At 55.3% G+C, this 20657-nt stretch overlaps 1 protein-coding gene across 7 annotated transcripts in view; it reads right to left on the bottom strand.

Annotated features, from left to right (window-relative positions):
• Nucleotides 1–20657, bottom strand: part of LMF1 (lipase maturation factor 1) — an 88216-nt gene that overhangs the window by 57600 nt on the left and 9959 nt on the right. For 5 of the 7 annotated variants that reach the window (XM_049111570.1, XM_049111572.1, XM_049111568.1 and 2 more), the window contains exons 2-3: nt 16254–16563; nt 9612–9622 (exon numbers count right to left, since the gene is read on the bottom strand). In XM_049111570.1, the coding sequence (XP_048967527.1) occupies nt 9612–9622; nt 16254–16563 (321 nt within the window). Of the gene's footprint in view, nt 1–7056; nt 9456–9611; nt 9623–16253; nt 16564–20657 lie in introns of those variants that run through there. The other 2 variants (XM_049111569.1, XM_049111571.1) reach the window with 2 other exon arrangements.

Below are 20657 nucleotides of genomic sequence, written 5' to 3'. Positions count from 1 at the left end.
CTCTCTGTGACTATCATAAATAAATAAAAAATTAAAAAAAAAAAGAAAACTAATGAGTTAAACAATCAACTCATAATCTTAGAAAATAATAAACCCCTTCCTCCCAGAAAGAGGAAACAACATATAAAAAGTACAAATTAATGAGCCAGAACACATTTTTTTTTAAATCAGATAAAACCAGTTATTTGGAAAAAAAAAATGATGGTTTTGACCACAAGAATACAGGAGGGAACACATGAGCATTCAGCATTGCCCATGAGTTAAGCTAGAACTACAGCTGGCAGTGGGGGTGGAAAGGCCACTCCTAAGAGCATGCAGCCATGATGGCAACAGCAGGAGGGTGGAAGGGAGAGCGGGTGGCAGTCAGACAGACCCTGGCCACGGAGACTTGGTACAAGTCTCCAGAAGACAGCGTGGTAACAAAACCATGTTTTCCAACCCCTAGGGCACTGGTAGTCAGACAACCATGATGTTGCTGTGACTAACGTGGACGGATAAGAAATGCTATCTATGTTAATTCCCAAGCACATTCTTTGCCACATTTAATCTGTCATGACTTTCCTATTCTAAAGTCGTATTAGGTTGGGATACAAATCATTTTTCACATTTATGTTTCAAATTAATGGAAATAAATCCAAAAGCCAAAAGGAGCAAATGTTAGTCAAACATCTATATCTATACAATTTTAAAAAGGGAACTTAGAAGCATTTCAGACAAAAGTACCCAAAGGGATTCAGAACTAGAAATATGAATTAAAGCAACAAAATGCTTCTTCACTATCCTAGAATTCTGCATATTAAAGAGATAAGTTTTAGAAATAGAAATGGTTACCTAATGTGATGGGAGAAATTGAGAATAAACAAAATGTTAATGATTGTAAGAAAAAAAGATCTTTATTTTTTTAAGATTTTACTTATTTATTCATGAGAGAGACCTAGAGAGGGGCAGAGACACAGGCAGAGGGAGAGGCAGGCTCCTTGTGGGGAGCCAGATGTAGAACTCGATCCCGGGACCTCAGGATCATGCCCTGAACCAAAGGCAGATGCTCAAGCCCTGAGCCACCCAGATGCCCCCAAAAAAGATTTTCTTGTAAGTCCAACCAAGGAATTTTCACCCGATAGTCCTGAGTGAAAACAGAATGGTAGATATGCATATAGTGCGGCCCCATTTTGGTGTATGGTGATCTTAACCTGAGTGTGTGTGCGTGTGTTGCACACAGATCTGAGGAGGCATGAGGGTGAGAGAGGGTATAAGCTAGGGGTTAACATGGGAGGGAGAAGCAACTGTTAGATGAAAAAGACTGAAAAACAAGCAGCATGTACCGTGTGCACACACACGAGGAAGGAGAACCCAGCACGATGAGAGACTCATGCCAGCTGCTGCTTGTGGGGAGGGTGCCTTTGGTGGCCCCCGGGCCCCAGCCTCCCACTGATGGCTCCTGTGCTGGTGTTCCCAGTGAGCATGGAAGGGAACTATGGTGTGCAGACAGAGAGGGTGAGGCAAAGACAGGACAGCAGGGGGGAAACGAGGCAAGGATAGCCCCCCCAGGGACACCTGCGGGGCTCAGTCCGTGAAGCATCTGCCTTCTGCTCAGGTCACGATCCCGGGGTCCTGGGACTGAGTCCCGCCTCAGGCACCCTGCTCAGCGAGGAGTCTGCTTCTCCCTCTCCCTCTGTCTGCTGCTTCCCCCTGTTCATGCTGTCAAAGATAAAATCTTAAAAAAATTTTCATTTCCCCACAGATCAGGACCAGCCCCAAGACCCCGGCTGAGAAAGCAACAGAAATTCTGGAGAGCCCAGGACAGGGCAAAGACAACAGGCCAGAGGCTGACGGCAGTCAGGCTCTGGGCCCCTGTCAGGCTGTCACGGCCAACAATGGCTCCTCCCAGTGAACCTGGGACAGAAGCCTTTCAAGATGGTTTTTTTCACTTTGGAAATGAGCATCTCTGCTAGTGGAGATGGTTCACAGCCCACACACGTCACATGGCAGCTCTGGAAATCACTGGATGCAGGCGTCTCCGTCCTTCCTAAGGACACGAGCAGACAAGGGACCACACCTAACAGTGCCAAGTGGCCACGGTCATTCCCAGGCAGCAGGGAGGAAGGGTGCCGGCTGACACCTGCAGGGGCCCACGCTAGGAGAGTGGCTGCAGAAAGCCCGAGCACCCAGGAAACAACAGCAGGAAAGACTCCCTTGAAAGGGTGAGGAGCCGGGCAAGCTCACAGGACAGGGCAGGCGAGGCTGCCTCTGATTATGGGAATAATTTGATTAAAAGAAACTGCCTTCTTGGACATGGGGGATGGAAAGGAATGAGACGAACCATAAATTAAAGTAGAGGATATGAGAACCAGGCAAAGCGCAGCGCTGCGGCCACAAGGGTCTGGAAACGGTTTGGGGGGGCCTGCTGTAGCCGAGTCTGCCTGGAACTCTGTGGCTGCCTAATCGCTTCCTGTAGGCAGGCTCCGCTCCAGCACTAATAGGTTTTAATAAAAACTTCCAATTGGACCAGTAAACCCCTCATTAAGCTGTTTTTAAAGCATGAATTTAAGAGCAGCAGGGGTAAGGGGTCACGGGCAGCACTTAATTCACAACGGCTGGCAGGAGGTGCTGCTGGGACGGACACGGGGGTTCAAGAGTCCAGGCCACATTAGCATGGATGCCAGCACTGGACCTGCCTGGAAATCAACTTAATAAGGAACCAGGAAAAGCATCCCGCCGGAAAGGAGAAGGGTGCCGAAAGGCCAAAGGGCCACTTCTCCCAGCACAGACACACTTGCTCAGATGAGGCCCACCTGCACCTCCACTGCCCCCAGACACCATTGCGCGGGACCAGCACCTGCCACCCATCCCCACAGCTCACACAGAGACCTGCTGCATTCCCCCCTTTGGATCCTCCCTGAGACCGAGGTCGCCCCAGTCTCCTCCAGGGTCCTGCTCCCTGATTCAGCAATTTGCAGCTAGGCCTGACACCTGCCGGCCCGAGGACAGTTGACACTCAGTGGTGAGCACGTCAGGATAACTCCGTAGTCCGCTGAGCTGCTTACTGAAACCAATGGTTCCTAAAGCATCCAGCTCTCAGCCGACGGGCCCGCAGAGAAAACGGAGTGCTCCTTTCCTACAATGGAACGTCCCCAGGCGTGCAGCCCCCCGGAGTCCTTCCCTCACACTGTCACACCCCAGGGGGCAGGCAGGGGCACCCAGGCTCCTTGTCCAACCAGGGAGGACGGGTGCTGAGCTGCCTGCCACATCCAAGCACCGTGTGGGACATCGACCCATGAGCTGTGTTCAAGACAAAGCAGACCTGGCCCCGGAGCTACCTCCAGCCCCGACGCTCGTCTGAGGGTACACGTGGGGAGCGAGCCTTAGATCAGTCCTTTACCTGCAGCTCCCTGCCCTCAGCTGGCCTGCTGGGCCTTGACCCCTCGACAAAGGACCTGCTAAACCACGATGGCACCAAAACCAAACCAAACCCATCCCACGCAGCAGCAGGAAGAGAGACGAGAACCTATGGAAAGAAAACTCCTGTGTGTAAACCAAGCACACGCTCATGTAGCCTGCTGCGCTCCTCTGAACGGCCAAGTTTCCGAAGCTCCCGATGGGGGATCAGCGCGGGGGAGGTGGAGGCCCGGGACCCACCTGGGAGACCACCTGAGGCCACCACCTGCACACAATGAGGTCCCTCGTGCTAAAGTCACAGTTGAAGTTACATGATCCTTTTCAGGACCAGAAATCCTCCAGAAGCCTCAGGAGCCTCGAACGACAGAAGAGGCCTCAGCAAAACACCCATCTTCCTCGCATGTGTCTGTCTGGGGACAAGGACCCCGCGAGGGCTCAGCTCCTGGTCGCAGGCCCCATGCCCACTGTGGCCACCAGCCAGCCCCACCTGGAGCTCTGGGCCACCCTAGGCCCGGGGGTCCTGTCTCAGCAGAGACATCTGGGGTTCATGTGCAGGACTCAGCTCCAAGAAAGGTCTGGAACATGGGGACCTTCCTGGGTCCTCCTTCACCCAACACGAGGCCCGTCAGGGCTCCAGCAATGCCGGGACGCCGTGGGCTAAGAGCAGCCCCTTCTGGGCAAAAAAGACCAGAAGCACCAGCTGGTCTGGGCCTACTGGTTCCTACGCTGCTTTCAGGGGAGAGTGAAGTCTGAGTGCCCGTGCCCCCGCCCCCGCCCCGAGCTCATGAGGACCAAAGAGCGCACAGTCTGCAGGGAGCAGGAACTGTACTTGGCGGAGACTTGAATTAGTCACGTTTAAGCCCATCTTTGAAGTAGAAGTCACCGAACCAATGGCCTTCCAAGCACGGCCAGGGTGGAGGCTTCAGCGGAGATGCAGGCAGCAAAGCAACTGCAAACATGCAGTGTGTCCGCGTCCTGGAGCAAACGGCCCCACTCCCAGAGCCGCCACCCTCCCCGCTGGCTGCAAACGGGCGCCCTGGGGCCAGGGCCGTTGGACAGTGGCAGGGCCACCCACACTGTAGGGGGGCCCCGTATGACAGTGGAAAACATTCCAGAAACTTAGATACCCTGAGACACATGTGGTCATTCTGAAGGGAAGGCGCCTCGCAAGCCCCTCCCCAAAATGCAGGGAATTTACTTGACCCACAAGTCCTTCCAGGGTCCGAGGCGCCACCTGCTTGAGTCCCCAGAAGAAAACAGACGTACCCACTGGAGTCCTAGCCGGGGAACTCACAGAAGCTCCACAGTAGTGGAAGCAGGCTGTGACATGCGGGCCCAACGTGGCTGCGAATGCCTGCCAGGGCGCAGGTGTGGCTAAGGAGCCGCGGGGTGTCACCTGACCCTAATTCACCCACTCCTGCCAAGGCTGCCGCGTGCAGCGCAGAGGGAATGGCACCGCCAGCTGGGGTTCGCCCTCTCGGGGAGCCGCCCCGCGGCCACGCTCGGAGGGAGTCCACGGAGCGGCCTCATCCTCATCCAAGTCCCTGGGCAAAAGAGAGACGCAATAAACATAAGGAAAACGCACACAGAGGAGCGTGCGCGATCGGGCCCGGACGGCTCGCTTGGGGCCAGAACTGGGCTCCCGTGGGCGGCCCCGGGAGAGGCCGAGGGGAAAGCGCCCCAAGGTCTCAGCCCTTCCTGGTGGCCCTGGCAGCTGGCTCACATCCTGTGACATCAGCGAGGGAGCATCTGGAGCTGCGTGGTGGCCAAAGGCAGGGAGGGCCTGTACTCGCAGTGGCCCCTGGACCCGGGCTGGCCGCGCTGCATGGGAAGGGCCTGGCAGTGGCCGCACTTCCATGGAGTCCCTGGCTCCCGGCTGAGGCTCGTGAGCGCCAGGTGCCACCCATGGGCTCACAGATGGTAGGCAGGTACGTGTGACCTTGGAGCAAAGCCGGGGTCTCCTGATGGCAAGTCACCCGCCGTGGATGCCACCCTGGCCTCACGGCCGCCCCCAAGGCTTACGTGCTGACTGCGGGGACCCCGGGGGCCGGGGCTCTGGTTCCAGCCTCGTGCACCACTTCCCTGCCGGGCTCTCCCACATGCCGGAGCTTCTGCAGGTTCCTTGGTCGTAACAGTTGGAAAAACCCGATACTGTTACAATTTCCAATCCACCTAATAGATTTTCACAAGAAAGGGAGCAACAAGGCCGGTTTCTCGGAGGAGGAGCCTGAGGTACCTGGGACCCAGTGGGGGGGGGTGCGCTCCCACACAGTCGGCCGGGCCTCTCCTTGTCCCGCTGGCGGCCGGCCGCCCACGCTGCACGCTGGCGAGGGGACGACACAAGTTCGGAGGGAATTCCATTGCTTGCTTCTTGCTCCAAACAACAGTGCGATCCTGAGCAGAAAGGCCACGCGAGGACACCACTGACTGAGGGGCCCCCCGGGGCCAGTGCTAGGGACTGGTGGGGGGCACAGGCCCACAACACGGGGGTAGCTCCGCATTCGTCGGCACGCTCCCTCCTGCCGTGTCAGCTCCCTCCTCAGATCCTTCGCCGCCGTCCCTTTCCCTGCCGCTGGCTCGGGCCCTCTGGCCCCCGAGGGGAGAGCCTCCCGCACGTCCCTTCTCTGCGCGCCGACCCAGCAGCCCTCCCTCCGCTCTGACGCCGAGGGCCGAGCCCACCGGTGTCCTTCCCACTGGCGCCTGCACCTGTGGGGAACTTTCTCTTCCCGCCGGTTTTCACCCGGTGGACGTGTGTGCGGGAGGGCGTGGGGCGGCCTCTGAACTCCTCCATCTGCAGCACGTGCCGTTCATTCAACTTGTAAAGTTCGCGGCTTTTATTCCTTCACACGTTCTCCTGCCGCCCGTCCGTCTCTTCCAGCCTCAGGCGCTCTGCGCTCCATCCCCCAGCCCGTGGCACACGGGGACCGCCGCAGCCCAGCATGGCCCACCTGTGCCCGCGGGCCCAGCCCTTAGGGCCATCACTACCGCTCCAACACGGGGGGCACCCCTGCTGACCGTGGCTCCGCTTAAAAACCCACCGTCGGCGGGCACACCTGTGCTTATCCAGAAGTGTTTACATCAAACATGTAGGGAAACAGCAGCCCCTAAAGGGAACGTGACGACACAGAACTGAGCGTTTTGGGGGAGGCTGGCACTGGGGCTGCGCGGCCAGAGCAGGCTGCCCTCGGTGCCTGCGGTGCCTTCTGACTGCAGCCGCCCTCCCCGCACACCCTGCCTGCTCGCAGGCCTCCGGGGCCGCACAGGGCCCAGCTTCACCTGCAGCCGGGGGAGAGGGGTTCCTAGCCCTCCCGTCGAGCCCCCGCCCCACTCAGCGACACCCCAAGCTGTGTGGAAGCACGACTGGGACCGCGTCCAGGACACGGCCTCAGCCACAACCTGTTCCCAGGGCCTCGGGACCCGCAAAGTTGACATCCCTTCCTGAGCAGCTCTGGGCCCAGGGGACGGGGTCTGTGGGCATCCCGCCCCCACAGGGGCCACCGGGGAGACCTCCACGGCCTCCTGCCCTGCCCCAGGCCTCGCTTGGCCCAGGGAGGCCGGCGGACAGGAGCCCTGAGCTACAGAGCTGCTGACCCGGGCGGTGGGGGGCTTTCCTTGCCCCCGTGCCCACCCTGGACAGTCACGGCCCCTCCCGAGCCATACCCTGCTCGCCAGCCGTCCTCACGTTACCCTGCACTTGCTCCGTTGGCCAGGAGACACGGCTCTCGGGGAGTGGAGGCCTCACACGACGACGTGCCACGCTGGCTGGTGGCTGGGGCGTAGCTGGGGCGCTGCCGGGTGTCCCACGTGCCCTCAACAGTGGGCGGTCCCTTCTCTGTCCTGCTGCTGTGCCCTCCTGCGTCCCCTCTGCCACGTGTCCCGGGTCTGAGCATCCTCCCAATGCAGGCCTCCAGATGCGAGGACACGCATCTGTTGCTGGTGTAAACACAGCTGCTGGCCCTGACTGTGGCTGCCGCAGGGACGTCTCCATCCCCCTTCCAGCCCTGGGCCGTGCGTCCACGCAAGGACGGCTGATCCAGCGTTCTCTCCTGGGGTCCCACCCGTCTGTCCCCAAATCGGTGTTCGGTCCCTTAGGCTGCCATCCCCACTCACCTGGTATTTCAGTTCACGGCTTCCCGTGACCCCTCAGCTTGGCTCCGAGCCCCACTCTGCCCTGCAGATGCATGTTTTCAGGACGGCACTTTGCCATGCTTGGCGGCACCTCTGCGGCCTTCTAGTGGCTGCTCAAGGATTGCGGGGCACACCCTCCCTTAGCTCTCCTTCACGCTGTGCAGCTTTGCGGGGAGTAAGGGGGACCACGCGGCAGTGAAGCGTCAGACTCCCGGTTTTAGCTCGGGCCATGACCTCAGGGCCATGACCTTGAGTCCCCGTCCGGCTCTGCTCAGCGCGGAGTCTGCTAAGTTTCTCTCTCCCTCTGCTCCTCCCCGCCTTGTGCACACATGTACTTTCTCTCTCTCAATCTCTCAAATGAAAAAATAAAAAATAAAGCAGAGGAGCATCTAGGTGGCACAGTCGGTTGAGCATCCAACTCTTGATTTAGGCTCAGGTTTTTGTGTCAGGGTCCTGGGGTCGAGCCCCATGTCAGGCTCTGTGCTCAGATGGAGTCGGCCTCAGGATTCTCTCTCCCTCTCTTGCACACATGTGCTCGCTCACTCACTCTCATACAAATAAAAAATATATTTTAAAAAGTTGTGCAGCATCACATAATGCATGGAACCCAGGACCACGTGGGTCCACCCACCGAGCTCTGGCACATGCATCCGTGAATCTCAGATGGCAAGTGACTTATTTTGCTTTAAATAGTCCGCTGTGCTGTAGAGGAGTGAGAGGAGGAGGGCAGGCTTCCACGGTGGCCTGCAGACGCCTGCTCTCTAGGGCCTTCCCTCCGTCCCTCCCGTCTCCCACAGCAGCCTAGAGCCCTGCAGTGGACACCAGGCTCTCTCACGGCCCTGGGTCTGAAGCCTCTGTCCCAACACGGGTCCCAGTCCCCAGCTCCCATCTCGGCACATAGCCGCGCTCCCGCTGGCCCAAGCACCTAGAACGTCCGGCTGCTCCCTACCACTGGGCCCCCAGCAGCACGTGGAGGACCTGAGGGGCGCAGCGTCTTCCCGGCCATGCTACATGGGGTTCCCCGGCCTCCTTGGGTCTGATGTCCGTGTCTTGTGCCAAATCTGGAAACTTCAGCCACCTGTGCCCTCCACCCCCGGCTCCACACACATGCCACCAACCCCTGAGCTCTCCACAGGGCACCGGAGGTCTGTGTGGCCTCGAAGACCCCCTCCACCGGCTGCTGTCACTCCCACCCTGCCAGCCAGCCTGTCCAAGAGTCATTTCAAATATTGTATTCTCCACTTGGTTCTTTTCTCATCAAGTCATTTTGTCCCGAGAACTCTTGTTGTCATTCATCGGGGGCCTTGGTGCCTCACGACAGCTGCGCTAACCCTGAGGCTGGCCTCTGTCAACCATCATTTTCCTCTGGGACGGGCCTGCCATCCGGGTCCATCCTCCTCCTGTGGTTGGGGACTGTACCTGGGCATCAAGGATGTTGAAGTGGGCACGTGGGTCGCTCGCGAGGAGCGAGCAGACGTCTCTGTGGTAACAGCACATACGGCGGCTAGCCCCTGTCATCTGCTCAGCCTCGCGAGCAGCCTGGTGCCTCCTGCCCACTCGTCCCTGGACAGACGCTACTCCCCATGCTCTCTCCGGGCGCACCGTTCCCCAAGAGCATGGGCTGGGGGAACTTCAAGTCCTCCCCTGACCAAACCAAGCAGAAACCTATCTCTGGGGCATCCCGCCAGTGTTAGCTCTAGGGGGACCCCTCCCCTGCCCTGGGGCGTCCCCGGGCACGGGTCCCCTGTGATCTCGGCACGGCCTAGAGTGGGGAAGGGCTGGCCTGCAAGGAACGGGGTTGGTCCGCAACAACACTGCGGTCACTGCCGTGGGACTATCCGTCCCAGCGTGTGGAGACGGCCGACACAGCACCTGCACATCACCAGTCCTGTCTGCACCGGCCCGTCGCTCCGGGCAAGGAAGCAGGCGTGGGCCAGGGTCCCAGGGTAAACAACAGACATCGGGCAACACGGCGACACCTGCCAAGCTGACGGCCACTCAGGCAGGGAGATAAGCAGAGAAACCGCACAAATACATACCCACGTATAACGCTAAACTCCTCGGAGTAGGTTCTGATTTTCACTTACCAAATGAATACCTAAAAAACAAAAGGAGAAAAATGAATTAAGGTTTTGCCGTGCAGGGGCGCCTTAAGCGTCTGCCTTAAGCTCAGGTCATCATCCCGGGGTCCTGGGATCGGGCCCCACATTGGGCTCCTGGCTCAGCGGGGAGCCTGCTGCTCCACCTGCCTCTGCCCCTCCCCCTGCTTGCTCACACACACTCGCCCTTTCTCTCAAAACCTTAAAAAAAATTTTTTTCCCTTACTTTGTCAAAAAAACAAGATTAAAGCATCATGCTACCAACTATGTAAAGCCCCCCTCAGTGAACCCAGGACGTTACATGTGGCAGGAGAAGGTGGGGGTGGGGAGACCTGCGGTCAGGAACTCTGCGTGGGGCCCACCCACCGCCCAGGGCCCAGGAGCCTTTGCCGCCAGGCTGCGTCCCACACAGGGCTCTAAGGCCATGCCCACAACAGGCCAATCAAGAAATCTTTTAGGAAAAAACAAATGTAACCATGGATATCTGGCAGTAAATAAATTCTGTAAACACCATGAAAATGTCATGCTCTAGAATATGAGTTTCAAGGGTGTCCAGTACGCCGGGCACAGATTCCCACAATGGGGACCCTAAATGAAAGGCATCTGGTGTCCATGCCAGGGGCTGCGGAAGGGCTGTCCTCACGGGGGGAGCACGACGTGAGCACGGGGTCCTCAGCAGCACGCAGGTGCTGGTGCGCAAGGCCACTGCTCCCACAGAACAGAAAGGGCCGCACCTGCTCCCTGAACCTCATGGAAGCGAAGCAGGAGTCGTGGCTGCGCGTCAGCTCCATCTTCAGTGACTCAGTGGCCACAACGTCTGGGCTCTGGGCCCCGTGGAGGCAGAGCGGTGGGTGGCGGGGCTGTGGGACCTTGTAGAGACAGAACGAGGTCGTCCCCGTCACCGTCAGGAGGGAGCAGCCATGCGGTGTGCCCCGCGGCACGGACCCGGCCCTGTGCCCCCCGTGCCCCCCGCGCCCCCGCAGCCCGCTGGCATCTGCTCTTGGCGCTCTTTGAAGTGCAGGCTCTGTCCTCTCTCTCAGAGGGACGCAGCGAAGGCGGCTTCCTCCGCAGGAAGGGACCCCCTGAGCCTCCCCGACCTCGGTCCAAGTTTCTGCAGATAATCCTTTCTTCTTTTGGGGGCCAGGAAGGTGGGGAAGAGAAAACGCGGCCATGCAGCCGCGCTTGCTAGCAACAAAGGAGCCCTCTAGGAGCGCTGCCAAAGTAAAGCACAGATAAAAGGATCAGAAAGCCAACATTTTGGAAAACTGATGCTAAGTGGGGCAGCTGGAGCGACACTCTCCCTCGTCTGGGCCAGGCAGCTGCTCGGGCAGCGAGGCTCTGCTCTATGATCACCTGAACCTCCCACGGCCCGGCTCCGGAACTCTGGCGCTCCCTTCCAACGTCGCCACTCCCCAGGGCACTGAAGCCCCTGAGCAAAGTGCCCGCTGACGTGGTCATGACTGACAGGTGAATGCCCGGAGGCCCGGGTCCCCTACACAAGAGCCCCGCCTGGCACACGGGCTGCGCGTCCTCATGCACGCAGACGGGACAGGGACACTGGAGGGCCTGGCAGCCGGGACCTCAGCTTGGGGGAGTAGCAGCTGCACAGACGCATCACGGCAACGACACGACCCTGACGTGCCGTGACGAGAAGGGCGTGTGACCTCTGTGGCCTTGTCCCCGAACCCACAGCCCAGTCCGGTGGTGAGAAAAGCATGAGCCGAGTCTCAGCAGAGGGACGTCCCGCTGCAGCCCTGCGCAGTCCTCAATGCCAGAGGGTCAGAGACGCTCTCCCCACCCAGAGAGACTGAAGGGGACATGACGCCCCAATGACCTGTGGCTCCCGGAGGGGATCCTGAGACAGCAGAGGTCAGCACTAGCTCAGCAACTCTGACAAGGAAGAGACTGCCTAGCACAAAGCTGGGTGCGGGCACATGGGAATCCTCTGTACTGTCGCTGCAGTGATTCTGTAAACCTAGAACTATTCCAAAAATGGTGTTTTTTATTTATTTTAATATTTATTTATTTATTTAAAATGGTGTTTTTTAAATTAAAAGGAAAAGGTGAACCAGCTAGGCAGCAGCAAAACCTGTGCCTGTCAGGAGAATGGCCTCCAGCGCCCGGGTCCTCCCCAGCAAGCAGATCCATGTGGTGCCTGTGCAGGCCGGGCCGCTGCAGGGACTTGCCGGCCTGCACAGCACAGCTTCCTGCCACCGGGTGAAACCTCTGCGGCTCTGGGTGACATTCGAGGCAGACAAAGTCGGGGCACCTGGGGGGCTCAGCGGTCGAGCATCTGCCGTCAGCTCAGAGCGTGATCCTCAGGTCCTGGGATTGAGTCCTGCATCGGGATCCCCACAGGGGGCCTGCTTCTCCCTCTGCCCCTCCATGATGCTCAGGCTCACACACTCTCTCTCTCAAATAAACAAAATCTTTAAAAAAAAAAAAAAAAAGGGCAGACAAACTCAAGTTCTCACCAGAACTGCAGGAGCAGTATGCACTGAGGACGAGGACACGTCAGCGCGGGAGGGGGGCTGCCGTGCGCCCCGGCCACCCAGCCTGAGGCCCCTTCTTGTCGACCCAGTCGGGCGCCACGTCCTCATCTCCACCCGGCAGATGATGCTGTGCCCCTTCCCACAAGCCTTCCCTTGTTACGGGAGGGGAACCAGCGTGGTCATCTCTCTGCCCCTAACAGCACAGGCTCCTGCCCCAAGCACCAGGAAATGAAAACCTGTTCCAGCCACACTCCATAGCTGTGATGGAAAGGAGGCAACTGCGAAGTGCGGCCCCCGAAGCCACCCAGCACCCCTGCACCTGTGTCCCTAGAGACCCCGAGTCCCTGCCCTAACTGCGGGCTTGCAGTGGGATCCAGGGAGAAGGCCTGCAGGGACCTGGAGCACCTGCTGCTGGGCTTCCTTCGTATTTCCTGTCCACTCACTTTTGTGCGTGAGAAACGCCCTCCTGGCATCGGCCGCATCCTCCGTCTGCTTAGCCAATGCAGAGAAAAGACTGAGCCACAAAGGAAATGACCCTGCCCGCACCTCGCCCTCCTGCCCACCAGCAAAGCCCCCAAGGAAGTCCCAGGGATTCACGCCCCTGCCCCTAGCTACTTCCTAGCACGCGGACCTGCTCTCCTGGGGCGTGGGGTTCCCAGGGCCTAAGAAACCAACACTGTGCCTGCCCTGGTCTTCAACACGAGGTGGTGGGGAGGGCAGCTGGTGCGGTCCATGGAAAAATCACGATTCATTACCTTGCACTTGCCCGACATATGAAAATAGTGTGTCTTAATTGTCCGTAACTGGAACGTTATAGACCTCAAGTGAAGCTGGCACGTGCCCCTGACAAAACACACCGCGTGGGAAGCAGGGCTGAACGCTGTGGTGAACATGGGGCCACACCGGGTGCTGACAGCAAAGGAAGGTTCTGGAAAGACTCTATGGGTAAAATCAGGAGGATGTGGCATCTGATGAAACATGGACAAGTGGGGAGTCGGTCCCAGGTCTCCCCGCTTCTCACCTGATGACTGGGACTCTACATAGGGTGCGGCCAGAGCCACGGGCCCAGGTGTTGGTGGGGCCGAGGGAGTGGCCTCAGAGTGGCTGAGCGTCCAGCCCACGGCCCTCCCACCCCCACCACAGGCCCCAGCGCTCGGGCCTTGCAGCTCTAGGCCAGGACCCGCCGGGGTGCTGCTGATTGGCTAACCCCCAGCCCGCCCCGCAGGGTCCCCAGGCTCCCTCCTGCTGTGCCGCCTGCAGCCACGACAAAGACTCCATGAAATCAGTGCTCCACTGGCCGAATCCGAGGGCACAGGATCACCCTGTGGAGCCCCCGCTGCCTGGAAGGAGGCCACTTTCCCGAGGGTAAGATGGAGTGGATTCGTGAGCCCCCACCTGCCGTGCAGTGTCAGGACCGAGGCAGGACGCCCAGAGCAGGGAAGGGAGAGAGACAGCCACAGCCACCGTGCCCCTGCGGCAAAGTGGCCAGACGCAGGGCCGACACCCAGGGGCCCCAAAGCAGGGCAGCGCTGCCCTTGGAGAAGCTCCCCCTGGCCCCCCACGGGCTTCCTGGCCCTGCCACGGAACAGCAGCTGGGCAACACCTGCCAGATATCCTGTCGACAGTGTCTGTTATCTGAGCATCTCGCCCCAAATAAATATTGTTTTCTCTCAATGTTAAATAAATGGGACATGCAAGGAATAGTCTGTGTCACTGTCATTTTGGGGTGCCAGGAAAAAAACAGTCTACATGAGGGGTCCTCACTTGGTAAGTTTTTCATGTGCCTCTGACCCGAAACTCTCGTCCATCAGGGAAACTGAGTCAAGGACGGGGCTGGAAACACTGTGGAGGCAGAGGGTGCAGGGCCACCTCACCTGGGTGCAGGTGCCCGGGAGCCCCCCACGGCCTCCCATCTGTGCCAAGCAAGCAGTGTGCAGCTCTGGCTCACCAGCATGGCAGAGACCACGGGTCTCCACTGACAGAGCTCTCACCTAAAACATCTCCTGCCGCATCTCTGAGAAGATTTTATTTTATTTTATTTACAGTTTTATTTTATTTTGCTTCAGTGAACTTAAGTTACTTTTGAATCACGTTTTTCTTTTTTACATATCCAAGAAAGGGGAGCAGAGTATCTTTTTCAGGGAAAACAGTATAGGACTATTTTTGGTCACGTGGACCCAAACTGGTTTTCAAAAATTTAAACCTGGGGTTAATCTTTCCCGACCGTACTCTTCACAATACTAGGAAATACTTTTTACGGTAAACTTAAAGTGAGAACGATTTCTCCGGTGCTATGCACAGTAGGCCTGACCCAAGCCTCCCGTCTCTGGAGTCGGTGCGCTCGCTGCTGTGGGCCTGCAACCACTAGGAAGGGAAAAAGGTGCCGAGAACTCTCTCTCCTCCGGCGTAGATTAAAATCACACGTCTCGGGACGCCTGGGTGGCTCAGCAGTTGAGCGTCTGCCTTCAGCCCAGGTGTGATCCTGGGGTCCTAGGATCGAGTCCCACATCAGGCTCCCCACAGGGAGCCTGCTTCTCCCTCTGCCTGCGTCTCTGCCTCTCTCTGTGCGTCTCATGAATAAATAAATACAATTAAAAAATAAAATCACACATCTCAAAAACCGGTAGCTTCTTAAGAGGTCACAGAAAAGCCAGCCAGAGTCCCTGCGTGTGGGTAAACACCAGCTCCTGACCCAGGGAATGGAGGCAGAGAGGACTGCACCTCTGGCGTGAGCTCCGGGAACTCCACAGGGAAGGAACAGGTGGCAGTGAAGGACGCATCACGCTCACCGCTGCTCTGTAGCTGCTTGATGAGCAGGAGGCATGTGGGACAGTCACCCGGACCCCACCCAATGTGCTGTGGCCCCGTACCCACCTCCACGGTCAACAGTAACACCGTGACAGGAGGGCCCGGGAGTGGGCGCCGCAGAGGGGTTTTCAGGGCGACCCACATGCCCACCTGTCCTCCCCAGGGCGGTGCTAACTGGCACTTCACACAGCCAGGAAGAGGGCCAGGCAAGGGTCCAGCCCGATTCCTCTCCAAGTGGTGCACGCCTGGTGCAACTGCAGTCGGGGTAGCTGACGCGGCCCGCCGGACAGCCCCCAGCCCACGGCCACACTGAGGGACCATCCCACGTGCCCAGGCGGGGACTGTCTGGGCTGCAGCCCATGCTCTGGGAGGACCACCGAGCCTCTCCACCCTGGGCCTGCGATGGACAGACTGGTGGGACCCCGGACCTACATTTTTCGCCCAGAGGACCGACGGCCGCTTGGTCAGAACACTCCAAGTCACCCCGAAAATGCTTACCCTCCTCCACATCTGCACAGATGCAGACGCACACGTCTACTCCCTATGCATCTGCACAGACACCAACCCCTCCCCAGAGCTTCTCTCAAAACTGCCTTTTCTTCAAAGTCCCCAGTGCTTCCTCTGGTGGGTGATTCTTCTCTCCCTCTGGAGCCCACAATTGGAAAGCAGACAGGCATCCCTGTGACCTGCTCAAACACAGCACAGCATCCCATGGCCACTTGACTTTTCCTGGGCCTCCCAGGACGGTGTGCCGCCCTGCACACCCCTTCTCACTTCCCGCAGGACTTCTCCAGCCTCCACACCAGTGGGGCCTCCACTGCCACCTCCGACTGCTTGGCATGGGAGCTCACTGCCCCCAACCCCAGCAGGGCCAGCCTGGCCTGTGACTCCTGGCATGAGCTGGTACTGGTTCCTCCTGAACAAGGAAGGAGCCACAGGGGGGAGAACAGAAAAAACAAGCCTCCCAAATCAAGCCCCCCCTTCCGACCAGAGCCCTCCCAGAAGCCCACGCGCAACCCTGCATCCACCTCAGAGCTTCCCCAGCCCCAGGATGCTGACTACCGGGTCTCTGGGGGTAGTCATGCCATGCCCTACAGAGTCGTGATTATTCTCAATAAAGAAAGTCCCTTGGATTTTGGTCGACTGGCAACCAGCAGACTGTACTACCACCGAGTTAAGATGGCAATACTCTTCTGAACTAATGTAAGAAGAAAGCTTGCTCGTGTCCCCCGCTGCCCTGAGGCTATGGCTTGTTCTGCGGCCTGTGACATGCCCAGGACGCTGAGGTACTGCATGCCTGCTCTACAGGACCCCGGCTCTTCCTACTTACCAGATCTGTCCCACGTTGACCAGGGACATGTAGAGAACCCACAGAGTGGCCATGAGCACCATATTGGCACAGCCGGTGACCAGGACAAAAGATGAGACGCCCAACCCGAGAAGCGCCAGGGCGTCCAGGTTGGAGTCCATGTGTGACCAGTCCAGCAGCCAGAGGACAGTCGGCGCATAGCTCACGGCGTCCCAGCCCACGCGGCCCCGGAAATACTGCTGTACGCTCTTCAGGTACGCTCGGCAGGGCAGCAGGCCCCAGTCTCCAATCAGCTGCTTGTTCTGATGGAAAGCCACCAGGAAGGCCACAACTGGAAGAAAAAGACCAAAGGACCATGAGCAGGAGCCCAGCCATCCGTGGACACTCGCAGGAAGGGGCCTCATTGGGCGAGTAGACAAGGTGGAGTCGGAGCAACAGTTTGGAGTCAAGGCGGGACACAAGAGGTCTAATTCTCAAAATCTTGGCAGAAATACTGGAAGACCCAATCTGGAGAAGCGAGGCTTTATGTGTACATATATACAGACCTACATGGGTTGTGTCTACCGACACATGTCATGGATGTGCACACCAGATGGACGCTGACGGAACACATGTATCTAGTTACCAGTGAACGGCCAGTTAATGACCCCAGACCACACTTAGCATTTGTCGTCATCACACACGTCTCCACTGCCTGTAGGCCTGGTCAGTGGTGCCCCTTCCAGACGGGCTACAGGGCCCAGAGCTCATGCCACAGCTCACGGGGAAGTCACGATCACCTGCACTCAGATCACTGGTTTCCTTCAAGTCCCACTCCTACAAGAGTACATTTGCATTCTCTAGACTTGAGTGCACGGATGTGTTTGCAAAGGGATGTGACGGGAGGAGAGAGAGCATAGCATTTCTAGCTGTGAACGTGAAGAGCAGGGAAACTCAACGCCCACCAAGGGGGAAAGAGCCAGGTAACAGGCCGTCTCAGGGCGGTTACACACACACACACACACACACATGGCCAGGTGCTGCTGATGACGCCTGCAGGGTGAGTAAAACCTGCAGGGTGAGTAAAACCGCATCCCGAGGCAGGGATGGGATGGAGGTAGAGAATGGAGCATGGCGGTGGTTGGGTTCCAGTTCCACACACACTGGTTTAGGCTATAGAAATGTGTGCGACCCCTCATCTAAGGCAAAGCCAGCAACAATGAACTAAAGCCTATGAAGGAAAGAAAAAAAAAAAGGAAAAAAATGAATAAAGCCTTTGAAGGAAAGCATACGAGAAAACAGCACAGACGCAGGAGAGAGACACTGGAACACACTCCTAGAAGGACCATGTACCACACAGAACCAGTGTAACTATCACATGGAGGGAGGCTCAGGTTAATTTAGAATGTTCAGGAGGGGGCAGCCCTGGTGGCGCAGCGGTTTAACGCCGCCTGCAGCCCAGGGCGTGATTCCTGGAGACCCTGGATCGAGTCCCACGTCAGGCTCTCTGCATGGAGCCTGGTTCTCCCTCTGCCTGTGTCTCTGCCTCTCTCTCTCTCTCTGTGTCTCTATGAATAAATAAATAAAATTTTAAATAAATAAATAAAAAATAAATAAATAAAATGTTCAGGAGGATGCCTGGGTGGCTCAGTAGTTTAGCACCTGCCTTCAGCCCAGGGCGTGATCCTGGGGTCCTGGGATCGAGTCCCACGTCGGGCTCCCTGCATGGAGCCTGCTTCTCCCTCTGCCTGTGTCTCTGCCTCTCTGTGTGTGTGTCTCTTGTGAATAAATAAGTAAAATCTTAAAAGAAAAAAAGTAAAATGTTCACTGCAAGTTCTATGGGACAGCAAATAAAAATTTAAGCAATTCTAAATAATAATACAGACACAAAAATGGAATCATATAGAAAATGCTAAACTAACCAAAGAGAAGGCAGGAAAAGAGGGAAAAAAAAAGAACGGAAGGAACAAATAGAAAACAACTAGCAGTACAGATTTTAAATCTGTTGCTTTAAATGAGAATTTTTTTTTTTTAAAGCATGGAGCCTGCTTCTCCCTCTGTGTCTCTGCCTCTCTCTCTCTCTCTCTCTGTGCCTCTCATGAATAAATAAATAAAATCTTTAATAAAAAAAAAGAAAGCTGATGGTTATGTTAATATCAGATAAAAGAAACATAAAAACAAGGAATTATATGAGGGATGAGAAAGGACACTGCACAATTACAGCAAATCAACAAATGGACATAGTAATATTTAATGTGCATGAATCTACCAACAAAACTTACATATATTTAAACCTCACCTAAAATAATAAAAAATAAACCTCACATAATACATATATGTCTGTATCCTATGTATATATTATTGACTCGACCTGACACTTATAGATTGCCATATAGTATGAAAAAGTAAGACATAATAACGTGACATCCTTAGAACACTCTACCCAACAGCAAAATAATATACGATTTTCAACTATATGTGCAATATTCACCAGGATGCTTCACGCTGTGAGCCATACAGTAAAGATCAACATACAAAAAAGAACTGGAATCTAAATAATGTGTGCCCCAAACCAATCAGCCACAGGATGTTACTGGAAACATACCTAAATCTTTCAAGACTACACCACACACTTCTAAATAAACCATAGATTTATTTTTTATTTTTTTTTATTTTTTAAAGATTTTATTTATTTATTCATAGAGACACAGAGAGAGAGAGAGAGAGAGAGGCAAGAGAGAGAGGCAGAGACACAGGCAGAGGAAGAAGCAGGCATCATACAGAGAGCCTGACGTGGGTCTTGATCCAGGGTCTCCAGGATCATGCCCTGGGCTGCAGGCAGCGCTAAACCACTGCGCCACCGGGGCTGCCCTATTTTTTATTTTTTAAAAGATTTTATCACCTATTCATGAAAGACACGGAGAGAGAGAGAGAGAGAGGCAGAGACACAGGCAGAGGGAGAAGCAGGCTCCATGCACCGGGAGCCCGATGTGGGATTCAATCCCGGGTCTCCAGGATCGCGCCCTGGGCCAAAGGCAGGCGCCAAACCGCTGCGCCACCCAGGGATCCCATAAGCAGAAGCAAAATTATAAGATTTTTTATAACTGGATAAAAATTGAAAACACAACATATCAAAAATTGCAGGACGCTGTTGAAGTGGCACTTAAATGGAAATTTACAGTAAAGTGCTCGTGTTAGAAAAATAGAAAGGACTTAAGTCTAAACTTCTACTTTAAAAAATCAGAAAAAAATAGCAGTGATACACAAAACAAGCAGGAGGAAAGAAACCTTTAAAAACTTAAGAGTAGGGATCCCTGGGTGGCGCAGCGGTTTGGCGCCTGCCTTTGGCCCAGGGCGCGATTCTGGAGACCCGGGATCGAATCCCACATCGGGCTCCCGGTGCATGGAGCCTGCTTCTCCCTCTGCCTATGCCTATGTCCCTCTGCCTGCCTCTCTCTCTCTCTCTCTCTCTGTGACTATCATAAATAAATAAAAATTAAAAAAAAAATAAAAATAAAAAAATAAAAAAAATAAAAACTTAAGAGTAAATAATAATAATAATAATAAAAATAAAAATAAAAAATAAAAACTTAAGAGTAGAGGTCAATGAAATTAAAAAGCAGAAAAATATAGAGAAAATCAAGAAAACCCAAAGTTGGTTCTTTTTTTTTTTTTTTTTTTTTTTTTTTTTTCTTTTTCCAAAGTTGGTTCTTAAAAAAGATGAACCTAATTGATAGACCTCTAGCCAGGCTAATCAAGAAAGAGAGAAGCAGTATCAGGAACAGAGAAGGGAACCCTGCTACTGGCTCCAGAGACATTAGAAAGATCATAAAGGAATACCACAAATCTCTCCAAGATCATAAACTCAGCAACTCCGTTGAAACAGACCAATTATTCGAAAGACACAAACTACCCAGACTCTCAAAAGAAGAAATACAGGTAATAAATCACAAATAACTGCATGCCAGAAACACAAGGCTAGTTCGACACTCACAAAGTCATGTGATTCACCGAAATAACAGATGAAGTAAGAGTATCAACGGACACATGAAAACAGTGACAAAATTCAGCAGCCGCTCATAAAAACTTTGAGCACACTGGGAACAGAAGGGAACTGCATCAGCCCACAAGGGCGGCTATAAAAAACCAACAGCCAGCACCAGACTCCAGGCCAGCACCTCAGTCCTTTCCCCTGAGATCTGATCAAAACGAGGACATCGCACCACCCTGCTGAACACTGTATGGGAACTCCCAGCTCATACAGTGAGGTCACCAAAAGAAGTAAAAAGCATATAGACTGGAAAGAAAGCAAAAAAGCTGTCTTCGTTAATAGATGATACAATGCTTTGCGTAGAAAATCTCAGAAAAATACCAAAAAAACCCCTCTTGGACCTAATAAATAAGTTTATCTGGGCAGCCCGGGTGGCTCAGCGGTTTAGCGCCACC

The sequence above is a fragment of the Canis lupus genome, chromosome 6 (assembly GCF_003254725.2).
Source record: "Canis lupus dingo isolate Sandy chromosome 6, ASM325472v2, whole genome shotgun sequence".
Lineage (NCBI taxonomy): Eukaryota > Metazoa > Chordata > Mammalia > Carnivora > Canidae > Canis > Canis lupus.
The sequence above is the reverse complement of the archived record's forward strand: the minus strand, read 5'-3'. Positions and strand labels throughout refer to the sequence as shown.